General features: G+C 30.4%; 1 protein-coding gene across 4 annotated transcripts in view; it reads right to left on the bottom strand.

The window, feature by feature from the left end:
• Positions 1–14290, bottom strand: part of LOC143241939 (endosome/lysosome-associated apoptosis and autophagy regulator family member 2-like) — a 91060-nt gene that overhangs the window by 37221 nt on the left and 39549 nt on the right. For all 4 annotated transcript variants that reach the window (XM_076485252.1, XM_076485254.1, XM_076485253.1 and 1 more), the window contains exons 10-14: positions 13236–13453; positions 11929–11996; positions 9942–10139; positions 7646–7867; positions 2219–2348 (exon numbers count right to left, since the gene is read on the bottom strand). In XM_076485252.1, coding sequence (XP_076341367.1) covers positions 2219–2348; positions 7646–7867; positions 9942–10139; positions 11929–11996; positions 13236–13453 — 836 coding nt within the window. The remainder of the gene's footprint in view (positions 1–2218; positions 2349–7645; positions 7868–9941; positions 10140–11928; positions 11997–13235; positions 13454–14290) is intronic.

Raw genomic sequence — 14290 nt, 5'->3', positions numbered from 1 at the left:
TCCTGATAACTAATCCCTCACGGTGCTCATTACTTACTGCATGGATATCCTGATAACTAATCCCTCACGATGCTCATTACTTACTGTATGGATATCCTGATAACTAATCCCTCACAGTGCTCATTAATTACTGCATGGATATCCTGATAACTAATCTCTTCTGATGCTCATTACTTACTGCATGGATATCCTGATAACTAATCCCTCACGGTGCTCATTACTTACTGCATGGATATCCTGATAACTAATCCCTTATGGTGCTCATTACTTACTGCATGGATATCCTGGTAATCCCTCATGGTGCTCATTACTTACTGCATGGATATCAGCTCCAACAATCACCAACTTAATACTTCCAAAATCCCTGAATAGTTGATATCACAAATATACAAACTGTGATACATATTACCCATTTCTAGATATCTGACTTGTCCTCACAGATGACAATATTTTATTTTACCCACTTCAAGAATTCTGTAGAGGTGCCTTGTGTGCAAGGTAAACTATACATACGTATACAGCCACATTATTAATAGGTTTATTCTATAATATAACATGATGATCACTGATAAAGGTAAATTATCCATGTGTATAAAGCCATGTTGTTAACAGGTTTATTCTATTATGTACCATGATGTTCATTGTTAGAGGTAAACTATGCTTTTGTATATAGTTATATTATTAACAGGTTTATTCTATAGTATAATACAACATTCATTGTTAAAGATAAACTATCATTATGTATACAGCTATATTATTAACAGGTTTATTCTATGGTATAATACAATATTCATTGTTAAAGATAAAATATCATTTTGAATACAGCCATATAATTGACAGGTTTATTCTATAGTATAACATAATGTTCATTGTCACAGATAAACTATCATTATGTATACAGCTATATTATTAACATGTTTATTCTATAGTATAATACAACATTCATTGTTAAAGATAAACTATCATTATGTACACAGCTATATTATTAACATGTTTATTCTATAGTATAATACAACATTCATTGTTAAAGATAAACTATCATTATGTACACAGCTATATAATTGACAGGTTTATTCTATAGTGTAATACAACATTCATTGTCACAGATAAACTATCATTATGTATACAGCTATATTATTAACAGGTTTATTCTATAGTATAATACAACATTCATTGTTACAGATAAACTATCATTATGTATACAGCTATATTATTAACAGGTTTATTCCATAGTATAATACAACATTCATTGTTACAGATAAACTATCATTATGTATACAGCTATATTATTAACAGGTTTATTCCATAGTATAATACAACATTCATTGTTAAAGACAAACTATCATTATGTATACAACTATATTATTAACAGGTTTATTCTATAGTGTAATATAACATTCATTGTTAAAGATAAACTATCATTATGTACACAGCTATATAATTGACAGGTTTATTCTATAGTGTAATACAACATTCATTGTTAAAGATAAACTATCATTATGTATACAGCTATATTATTAACAGGTTTATTCTATAGTATAATACAACATTCATTGTCACAGATAAACTATCATTATGTATACAACTATATTATTAACAGGTTTATTCCATAGTATAATATAACATTCATTGTTAAAGATAAACTATCATTATGTATACAGCTATATTATTAACAGGTTTATTCCATAGTATAATACAACATTCATTGTTAAAGATAAACTATCATTATGTATACAACTATATTATTAACAGGTTTATTCTGTAGTGTAATGTAACATTCATTGTTACAGATAAACTATCATTATGTATACAGCTATATAATTAACAGGTTTATTCTATAGTATAATACAGCATTCATTGTTACAGATAAACTATCATTATGTATACAGCTATATTATTAACAGGTTTAGTCTATAGTGTAATACAATCGTTAATGATATGGCTACATACCTATAATACAGTGTAAACAAAATTGTAGCAGTATTACCATTGTTATTAGTTTTATTATTTATAGATTGGTTTAACACAGAATAAGGTAGTATTCACTACTGTAGACTGGTTTACTCTAATGTGAAGTAATTTTCAAAGTTAAAGATTGGTTTACTACAGGATAATAAAGTTTTCATACAACACAGAATAAAAACTACATGTAACATGGAACGGCTCTGGCAAATTTTGTTAGCACATCAATGTGAATTTATTTATACATCACACTTACATCATAAGAGACATTGTTTCTACAAACTGCCATTGGTTTCCCATCACGACCACAGAGACTGATGTTGAAAACATGGAAATACTGGGTACCACTTGCTGTGAAAAGTTGGCTTCCACGAAGTTCATTAAACCTATTACAGATTAATATCAAACCATAACACAATGAAAAATTGTATACCTGAAGCACAGGTCAAACCATTAAATTATGAAAAACAGTGTGTACCTAAAGCACAGGTCAAACCATTAAATTATGAAAAACAGTGTGTACCTAAAACACAGGTCAAACCATTAAACTATGAAAAACAGTGTGTACCTGAAACACAGGTCAAACCATTAAACTATGAAAAACAGTGTGTACCTGAAACACATGTCAAACCATTAAACTATGAAAAACAGTGTGTACCTAAAACACAGGTCAAACCATTAAACTATGAAAAACAGTGTGTACCTGAAACACATGTCAAACCATTAAATTATGAAAAACAGTGTGTATCTAAAGCACAGGTCAAACCATTAAACTATGAAAAACAGTGTGTACCTGAAGCACAGGTCAAACCATTAAACTATGAAAAACAGTGTGTACCTGAAGCACAAGTCAAACCATTAAACTATGAAAAACAGTGTGTACCTGAAGCACAGGTCAAACCATTAAACTATGAAAAACAGTGTACCTGAAACACAGGTCAAACCATTAAACTATGAAAAACAGTGTACCTGAAACACAGGTCAAACCATTAAACTATGAAAAACAGTGTACCTGAAACACAAGTCAAACCATTAAACTATGAAAAACAGTGTACCTGAAACATTGCTCAAACCATTAAATTATGAAAAACAGTGTGTATCTAAAGCACAGGTCAAACCATTAAACTATGAAAAACAGTGTGTACCTAAAACACAGGTCAAACCATTAAACTATGAAAAACAGTGTGTACCTGAAACACATGTCAAACCATTAAATTATGAAAAACAGTGTGTATCTAAAGCACAGGTCAAACCATTAAACTATGAAAAACAGTGTGTACCTGAAGCACAGGTCAAACCATTAAACTATGAAAAACAGTGTGTACCTGAAGCACAAGTCAAACCATTAAACTATGAAAAACAGTGTGTACCTGAAGCACAGGTCAAACCATTAAACTATGAAAAACAGTGTACCTGAAACACAGGTCAAACCATTAAACTATGAAAAACAGTGTACCTGAAACACAAGTCAAACCATTAAACTATGAAAAACAGTGTACCTGAAACACAGGTCAAACCATTAAACTATGAAAAACAGTGTACCTGAAACACAGGTCAAACCATTAAACTATGAAAAACAGTGTACCTGAAACACAAGTCAAACCATTAAACTATGAAAAACAGTGTACCTGAAACATTGCTCAAACCATTAAATTATGAAAAACAGTGTGTATCTAAAGCACAGGTCAAACCATTAAACTATGAAAAACAGTGTGTACCTAAAACACAGGTCAAACCATTAAACTATGAAAAACAGTGTGTACCTGAAACACATGTCAAACCATTAAATTATGAAAAACAGTGTGTATCTAAAGCACAGGTCAAACCATTAAACTATGAAAACAGTGTACCTGAAGCACAGGTCAAACCATTAAACTATGAAAAACAGTGTGTACCTGAAGCACAAGTCAAACCATTAAACTATGAAAAACAGTGTGTACCTGAAGCACAGGTCAAACCATTAAACTATGAAAAACAGTGTACCTGAAACACAGGTCAAACCATTAAACTATGAAAAACAGTGTACCTGAAACACAAGTCAAACCATTAAACTATGAAAAACAGTGTACCTGAAACATTGCTCAAACCTGTAAACTGTTATATGACAGAAAACTCTGTACCTCAAACACTGGACAAACTCATATACCACAGAAAACTCTGTACCTTAAATGCTGGTCAAACTATTCTACTACAGAAAACTCTGTACCTTAAATGCTGGTCAAACTATTCTACTACAGAAAACTCTCTCTGAAATATTGGTCAAACTGTTATACTACAGAAAACTCTATACCTTAAACACTGGTCAAAATCTTATACTAAAGAAAAACTGTACCTGAAACAATGGTCAAATTATTAAACTACAGAAATATGCTTTTGCAACATTAGTGAAACTGTTATATTGCAGAAAACTCTGTAACTCAAACATTGATCAAACTGTTATATTACAGAAAACACTGTAACTCAAACATTGATCAAACTATTATACTACAGAAAACACTGTAACTCAAACATTGATCAAACTGTTATATTACAGAAAACTCTGTAACTCAAACATTGATCAAACTATTATATTACAGAAAACTTTGTGCCTGAAATATTTGTCAAACTGTTATGTAAGAAAAACATTTGTACCTTAAACACTGGTGAAACTACAGGAAATATTATACCTATAACTTTGATCAAACCGTTATACCAGAGAAAACTTTATACCTGAAACAATGGTCAAACTGTTATACTGCAGAAATCTGTACCTGAAACATTAGTCAAACTGTTATACTACAGAAAACATTGATCAAACTATTATACTACAGAAAACTCCTCTGAAACATTGGTCAAACTGTTATACTACAGAAAACTCTCTACCTCAAACATTGATCAAACTGTTATACTAAACAAAACTATGTACCTGAAACACTGTTCAAACTGTTAAACTACAGAAAACTCTCTTTGAAACATTGGTCAAACAGTTATACTACAGAAAACTCTGTACCTTAGACATTAGTCAAACTGTTATGCAAGAAAAAACTCTGTACCTGAAACATTGTTCTAACTGTTATATTACAGAAAACATTGGTCAAACTGTTATACTACAGAAAACTCTGTACTTGAAACACTATATTCACTAACAGATTGTTACAGTGTGTCATGAGAGCCATATAAGTTTCACTAACAAATTATTACAATGTACCATGAGAGACATATATGTTAAAATAACAAATTGTTAAAGTGTATCATGAGAATCATCTATGTTTCAGTAACAAATTGTTACTGTGTATCATGAGAATCATCTATATATCACAAGCAAATTGTTAGTGTATCATCAAAATCATCTATGTTTCAGTAACAAATTGTTAGTGTATCATCAAAATCATCTATGTTTCATTAGCAAATTGGTACAGTGTATCATGAGAATAATCTAAGTTTCACTAACAAACTGTAACAATGCATCATGAGAATCATCTGTTTCACTAACAAACTGTTACAGTGTTTTATGAGAATCATCTAAGTTTCACTGACAAATTGGTACAGTGTGTCATGAGAATAATCTAAGTTTCACTAATAAATTGTTACAGTGTGTCATGAGAATAATCTAAGTTTCACTAACAAACTGTAACAATGCATCATGAGAATCATCTGTTACACTAACAAACTGTAACAATGCATCATGAGAATCATCTGTTACACTAACAAACTGTTACAGTGTTTTATGAGAATCATCTAAGTTTCACTAACAAATTGGTACAGTGCGTCATGAGAATCATCTAAGTTTCACTAACAAATTGGTACAGTGCGTCATGAGAATAATCTAAGTTTCACTAATAAATTGTTACAGTGTGTCATGAGAATAATCTAAGTTTCACTAACAAATTGTAACAATGCGTCATGAGAATCATCTGTTACACTAACAAACTGTTATAGTGTTTTATGAGAATAATCTAAGTTTCACTAACAAATTGGTACACTGTGTCATTAGAATAATCTAAGTTTTATTAATAAACTGTTACAATGTGTCATGATAATCATCTAAGTCACTAACAAATTGGTACAGTGTGTCATGAGAATAATCTAAGTTTCACTGATAAATTGTTACAGTGTGTCATGAGAATAATCTAAGTTTCACTAACAAATTGGTACAGTGTGTCATGAGAATAATCTAAGTTTCACTAACAAATTGGTACAGTGTGTCATGAGAATAATCTAAGTTTCACTGACAAATTGTTACAGTGTGTCATGAGAATAATCTAAGTTTCACTAACAAACTGTAACAATGCATCATGAGAATCATCTGTTACACTAACAAACTGTAACAATGCATCATGAGAATCATCTGTTACACTAACAAACTGTTACAGTGTTTTATGAGAATCATCTAAGTTTCACTAACAAATTGGTACAGTGTGTCATGAGAATCATCTAAGTTTCACTAACAAATTGGTACAGTGTGTCATGAGAATAATCTAAGTTTCACTAATAAATTGTTACAGTGTGTCATGAGAATAATCTAAGTTTCACTAACAAATTGTAACAATGCATCATGAGAATCATCTGTTACACTAACAAACTGTTATAGTTTTATGAGAATAATCTAAGTTTCACTAACAAATTGGTACACTGTGTCATTAGAATAATCTAAGTTTTATTAATAAACTGTTACAATGTGTCATGATAATCATCTAAGTCACTAACAAATTGGTACAGTGTGTCATGAGAATAATCTAAGTTTCACTAACAAACTGCAACAATGCATCATGAGAATCATCTGTTACACTAACAAACTGTTACAGTGTTTTATGAGAATCATCTAAGTTTCACTAACAAATTGGTACAGTGTGTCATGAGAATAATCTAAGTTTCACTAATAAATTGTTACAGTGTGTCATGAGAATAATCTAAGTTTCACTAACAAACTGTAACAATGCATCATGAGAATCATCTGTTACACTAACAAACTGTAACAATGCATCATGAGAATCATCTGTTACACTAACAAACTGTAACAATGCATCATGAGAATCATCTGTTACACTAACAAACTGTTACAGTGTTTTATGAGAATAATCTAAGTTTCACTAACAAATTGGTACACTGTGTCATGAGAATAATCTAAGTTTCACTAATAAATTGTTACAGTGTGTCATGAGAATAATCTAAGTTTCACTAACAAATTGTAACAATGCATCATGAAAATCATCTGTTACACTAACAAACTGTTACAGTGTTTTATGAGAATCATCTAAGTTTCACTAACAAATTAATACACTGTGTCATGAGAATAATCTAAGTTTCACTAATAAATTGTTACAGTGTGTCATGAGAATAATCTAAGTTTCACTAACAAATTGTAACAATGCATCATGAGAATCATCTGTTACACTAACAAACTGTTACAGTGTTTTATGAGAATCATCTAAGTTTCACTAACAAATTGGTACAGTGTGTCATGAGAATAATCTAAGTTTCACTGACAAATTGGTACAGTGTGTCATGAGAATAATCTAAGTTTCACTAATAAATTGGTACAGTGTGTCATGAGAATAATCTAAGTTTCACTAACAAACTGCTACAATGTTGCATGAGAATCATCTAACTTTCATTAACAAAGTGCTACAATATATTATAAGAATTATTGATATTTCACTAACACAACTAATACTATATATCTGATTTTTTAAACATGTATTACGTGGGTAACACAGAGAAATCAAATTCCTGTCCTTTAGCAAGGAAGACATGACAATCACTATAGCAACTCTCTGAATGTTCTGATCTAAGGCCAGGGCCACAAGGTTTACAGGACTTCATTCCATATGGTAATGGGTCTGACACATAGGTATTTGGAGGACATGGAGAACATTCCAGTGTGTCTCTGCTTTTGATATAATGACCTGGTGGACAAGGAATGCATCTGTAAAAACAAACATATAATGAGTAGTGCCAGAAGAAAATATGATCATACACAATGTGAACAAATAATTTATTACAGTATATAAATGTTGTTAGTTAAAAATACAGTATGGCTGTCATCTCAGGATAACCTGTGAAAACTTTTGCATGTTATTTCATGTTATAACACATCACTGTGTTTGTGCAATGTAAGTGATTTCTTTCACAAATATATATATCAGCAATAGTGTATTTTTATATTCACAACTATAACTTCATTATAATGGTTATTTGCATTCTTAGCTTAGATTTTGTGTTCATAATTAATGTAAGTTTCTAAAGTTGGCTGAATTTCATCAAACATTATTGGGTTTAGGTCTGTTGAAGGTCACTAACAGAGACGGTACACACCGAAGTGACTAAATAATTAATTCTAATCTTTATAAGTAGTTAATTAACTATATTAATGACCTATATACACAGCTTACTATGATCAGAAATCTTTATTATTTATGAACTATTTACGCTAATAATGTATTCTTAGTGGCCTTATTTGGCTATGAAACAATCTCTGAATTAAAGAAATATTGAAATTATGAATGTATGTACAAAATCTACTATACTTACGTCTCTGTGGTATGAGTTAGTGGGTATAAAGTACAAATAATAACAAGGATTTCACTAAGTAATATGTTTCGTATGTTATTTTTAATTCTGCACACAATTCTTTAAAGATCATAACAGTTTTTATGTATTAAACTCTGAAGAATAAGCAGTTGAGAAAACTGTTACAAAGCAAACACACACACAATGTTTCAACAAAATTTTGCTATCTTCATGTACAAAGACTCGTATTTTAAACCTTAAGAATATATTAACTAAAGTAGTTGAACATCACCGGAGTTAAACAAGTAGAAAAAAATGTTTTTAATGCAGCAATCTTCTTATTAATGATGAGTTTGTTTGTTTCAACATAAGTGTGCTCTGCCCACTAGGGATATCGAAACCCAGTTTCATGACGTGCTTTACATGCTGCATTTCTTCAATTCAATACTATATTGTATTTCTTCAGTTTCTCATTCTAAAATAAAGTTTATTAACCTTTCTTATTTATTACAATGGTCACACTTAGCCAAATTAATTAGTCCAAGTTTTCAACCAAATCTTCACAAAACTTGTTCAAATGTTTTCTGTTATACACAAAACAAAGTTCAAAGTAACATTAAACATTATACAGAGCATGTGTTGTCTCTCTGTGAAAAAACACACATACCCAACTGCTTCAGTTCAATATTAACATTATAAATTATTCAGAAAACACAGTATGTGTTTTCTCTGTGTGAAAAAACACACATACCCAACTACTTAAGTTCAATACTAACATTATAAATTATTCAGAAAACACAGCATGTGTTGTCTCTGTGTGAAAAAACAAACATACCCAACTGCTTCAGTTCAATATTAACATTATAAATTATTCAGAAAACACAGTATGTGTTGTCTCTGTGTGAAAAAACACACATACCCAACTGCTTCAGTTCAATATTAACATTATACATTACACAGGAAACAGAGCATGTGTTGTCTCTGTGTGAAAAAACACACATACCCAACTGCTTCAGTTCAATACTAACATTATAAATTATTCAGAAAACACAGTATGTGTTGTCTCTGTGTGAAAAAACACACATACCCATCTGCTTCAGTTCAATACTAACATTATAAATTATTCAGAAAACACAGTATGTGTTGTCTCTGTGTGAAAAAACACACATACCCAACTGCTTCAGTTCAATATTAACATTATACATTACACAGGAAACAGAGCATGTGTTGTCTCTGTGTCAAAAAACACACATACCCAACTGCTTCAGTTCAATATTAACATTATAAATTATACAGGAAACACAGCATGTGTTGTCTCTGTGTAAAAAAACACACACACCCAACTGCTTCAGTTCAATATTAACATTATAAATTATTCAGGAAACACAGCATGTGTTGTCTCTGTGTGAAAAAACACACATACCCAACTACTTCAGTTCAATATTAACATTATAAATTATACAGGAAACAGCTTGAAAAATCACACATACCCAACTGCCTCTGTCCCTTCAGGACAAGGAAGACACTCTGCAGCTCCACCATTTTTGGTGTTAGTAACTGAAATGTCGTAGATTATGGCCTTGTCGTCTACTTCGTGTACTGTGTCAGTATCTTTCCACAGGCTGTCACTCCCATATTTTTGAAATGCCCAACTAAAGGTGTAGGGGCCATCTTGGGTCACTTTATAACTATAAAAAAACAGAGTCAGTAAACCCTGTAAAGGTGACTTATCCATTGGAACAGAATTTTTTACACAAACAGAATAAGCAGGAAACATTTCTTATTTCTATACAAACATCAACTTTAGATTATATGTATCAATACAAAAACCCAAAGTCTACCTATACATACATCATTTTGTACCAATAAATACAGACAACAAAAGTCTATCTATAGAAACTATTTTAGAATCATTGCTATAGAAACCAAAAGTCTACCTATACAAATATCATTTTGTACCAATAAATACAGACAACAAAAGTCTATCTATAGAAACTATTTTAGAATCATTGCTATAGAAACCAAAAGTCTACCTATACAAACATCATTTTGTACCAATAAATACAGACAACAAAAGTCTATCTATAGAAACTATTTTAGAATCATTGCTATAGAAACCAAAAGTCTACCTATACAAACATCATTTTGTACCAATAAATACAGACAACAAAAGCTATCTATAGAAACTATTTTAGAATCATTGCTATAGAAACCAAAAGTCTACCTATACAAACATCACTTTATACCTGTGTTATTATTCTAAGTTATTTTGTGCATTATTTAAGTAAATAAAAATTATTTAGTATATTGTTACCATTAGTATAAAAAGAGTAGGGTTAAAGGTCATCAGTGAGAAACTGTCATATTTTATTCCCTGTTTATTCTTTATTTATTATCATAAAAAAACTAAAATAAAAAATAGTGCTCTCTTTAGGTTAGTTAAAATTATATTACATAAAATAAATAATAATAATAAGATAGAAATCCTTCATAAGGCTCTAATGCATGTAGCTCTTAGGTGATGCAATGTGATAACATAACATGAGCTTCATGTTCCACAAGTTATTTTGAACTTATAACAGTGAGAATGGTAGTTAGACAGGATCGAAAGGCCAATAAAACAATAATAGTTAAGTATAAATAGATGTATGGTGTTGTGAGGCTAAAACTATTTATGATAAATGAATGTAGTTTCATGTTACTATCTGAAGTCATACTAGAGAGAAATAAAGGGTAATTTTACATTGAATTCAATTTCTTTTGGTGGTTACAAGGTCAGTCAAAATGATCAACCTTGTACAGAGTCATAGCAGAAAAAATAACAGATAAAATATAAAATCTTGCTAAGAACAAACATTTGAAATGTATTTTGGAAGTTTCCGAAAATACAAAAGTGAATTTTGAGATTTTTGAGATGAAGACAACTATTTTTAATCTTGATATAAAACCTTTTTTCACACAGACTAGTGAAACAGAATACTCCATAAATTCACAATCAATTCTTTTTTAACATATTAAAATTACTTCACTGAAAAAATTATTTTTGTGAAAGTCTTATAATGTTTATTAAAGGTGTGCCAAATTTAAAAGTTAGTAGCATCAAAACTGTAAAGTCTTTAAACAAGTAGAAAGAGCTCATGAGGTCAATTAAATCCACCGAACATGTGCTGACAGAGTTAAGAGAAAGCTTAATAACTATGAAATACAAGGGCTGGCTTTGAGATTTATTTTAATATTTTAGTTTAGTTTAGAAGATAGGATAGTGCAGATAGACCAATAGGTCTCTAACTGTCTCTAAACATTATGTTATACTATACTACAGTGATTTATTAATATCTTAAAAAAATGGTTAAAAAGTATTTTATTTAACAAACTTTATAAAAGAAACTCAGTGTACCCTTTACTGATTAACCTTCTCTGGAAACACGTGTAAGACAAGATTCGGAGTATAATAGTGACTAAATATTAGTCTCTTACCTATAATGTTGCTTCTTCTGTTTACCAGTCCAAGTTTCTAGAGCTGAAACGCCCCGTTGCACTGTACTCTATAAATTAGCAGTATTTTATTTAATGAAAACAATGATTCTGTGAACTTGCATATCATATAAATTCCAACATTTGTATACAAGTCACATGTTAATTAAAACTGAAATTCTCTGACATAATTTGCTTGCAAACAATAATTCATATTTCAGAACTGAAAAATAAAGTAGGTCCAATCCTAACATAATTCACTGATAATCTTCAAAGGATGACTGACTGCTGTATATATATATATGTGTGTATTAAGTCAGCTACTGGACCATAGAATATAATGTACTGAACTAGATGCAGATTTGTCAGTGTAGAATTAAAACCAGAGATTTGGCTCAAGATTCTTTTATAAGTTGTCACTCCTTTGACCCAAACAAAAACAGATAAATAAATAGAAATAAAGATGAGTTATTATGTAGGCTCCCAATTAGCTGACACAAATATAATCTTTAGATCATCATTTACATTGGTTGTAATAAGCTTAGTGAAGAGTTGTCTTCTTGGAACACTGGTGGTCAATCATTAAGTATAAGGAGTCAGGGGCTATCTGCCAATGCCTTAGTCAGGGGTTATCTGCCAATGTCTTTGTTAAAACAGCATGCTTTTCAATTATTTAGAATTACACTGACATAGACATCTTGAATCAAACTGAGCACTCATGGACAATGTTCACGAAACACAAGTGAAAACCAACATGCTGCCATCAGAAGTCTCAACTTAAGTACTAGATAAACACCCATTACTGTGTAAGTTAATCTACCTATAGTACCAGATAAACACCCATTACTGTGTAAGTTAATCTACAGATAAACACCCATTACTGTATAAGTTAATCTACCTATAGTACTAGATAAACACCCATTACTGTGTAAGTTAATCTACCTATAGTACTAGATAAACACCCATTACTGTGTAAGTTAATCTACCTATAGTACTAGATAAACACCCATTACTGTGTAAGTTAATCTACCTATAGTACTAGATAAACACCCATTACTGTGTAAGTTAATCTACCTATATAACTTTTCATAAACACAAACACACACAATTTCAATTTATACAAATATACGCATTAGAACAAACTGCAAGACTACATATATGGTTCTTGTTTCTTTTGTTGTTAAATATAATCCCCCTCTGGTATCGAAACCCAGTTTTTGGTGTTCCAAATCTTCAGACTTATCACTGAGCCATTAGAGGACATATATAAAGCTAGAAATAAATACACAAACACATAATAAACTATATACCTGCATGAACACAAATTCACAGTCTTTCTCACAATCCAATTCAAATGTAAAACTGACTCTTCCTATCTCTATAGCTTGACCATTGACTATTCGTTCTTTAGTCCTAAAGCCTGGAACGTCCAGTGAAAGTATAAGATAAGCATATTCTCGATGTCCAAAGTTGCTACGTATAAAGTTTCCCTCTGGCTTCCAAGCTGACATTGTGTGGCATCCTCCTTCTGAAAATGAAAGTTGTTTAGGAAAATATATTAGTTTTTTAAAGGTATTAGACTTGAAAGTTTTCCTTAGTTGATGTATCTTGTAAGTCTATGGAGTCTCCACCTGTCATTATAGGAAATACTTGTATTTGGTTTTTCATACATTTTAAAAATAAATATACTTCAGACTTTGAATTTTTACAACAAAATGTTTTATCTATTGAACTGTATACATTAAAATATACAAAACACTGAAGTTTTTAGTTTTAGGTTGATTTCCAAATGAAAATATTAACTTGGTTAGTATCCCTCAATAGTTTTATAGATTTTAGCCAATCACCGTTTCTCAACTTAAGTTTTCATGGTTTCATGTAACCGTCTATACATCTCAGTTTTGAGGAATTATACATTCTTTTTTCCTATTCTTTTCAACTGTTTCTGACAAAAGTTATAAAAGTTTATTTTGGTAGTATGTAGTTATAAGATATTTATCTATGACAACTACAACACTAAGTTTCTTTTAAAACTTTGTAAAAAGTTCCTCCTTATACTTTATTTTAATTATGTTGTAGCACGACATGTTTTAAGGGAAAAGATGAGGTAGTCTTAATTAGATCATTTTACACTTGACTATATGAAGTTTCATTTAACCAACAAGTCCACTAATTATTAGGCTATGTTTATATTAGGCCTTCTTGGCTTAAGTAACTGCTTGAAGGAGTGTAGGAAATTATCAAAAAGATTTGTAAGTAAAATAAACAAATGGATTTAAAACTTATTAAATAAAATATTTTCATTAATAATTTTAAATGGTTGGTTATTTTGGTATGGTTTTGTTTGTTTAGAATTAAGCTCAAA

Source organism: Tachypleus tridentatus, unplaced genomic scaffold (genome assembly GCF_004210375.1).
Source record: "Tachypleus tridentatus isolate NWPU-2018 unplaced genomic scaffold, ASM421037v1 Hic_cluster_1, whole genome shotgun sequence".
Taxonomy (NCBI): domain Eukaryota; kingdom Metazoa; phylum Arthropoda; class Merostomata; order Xiphosura; family Limulidae; genus Tachypleus; species Tachypleus tridentatus.
This window is presented reverse-complemented; position numbering and strand designations above follow the sequence as displayed.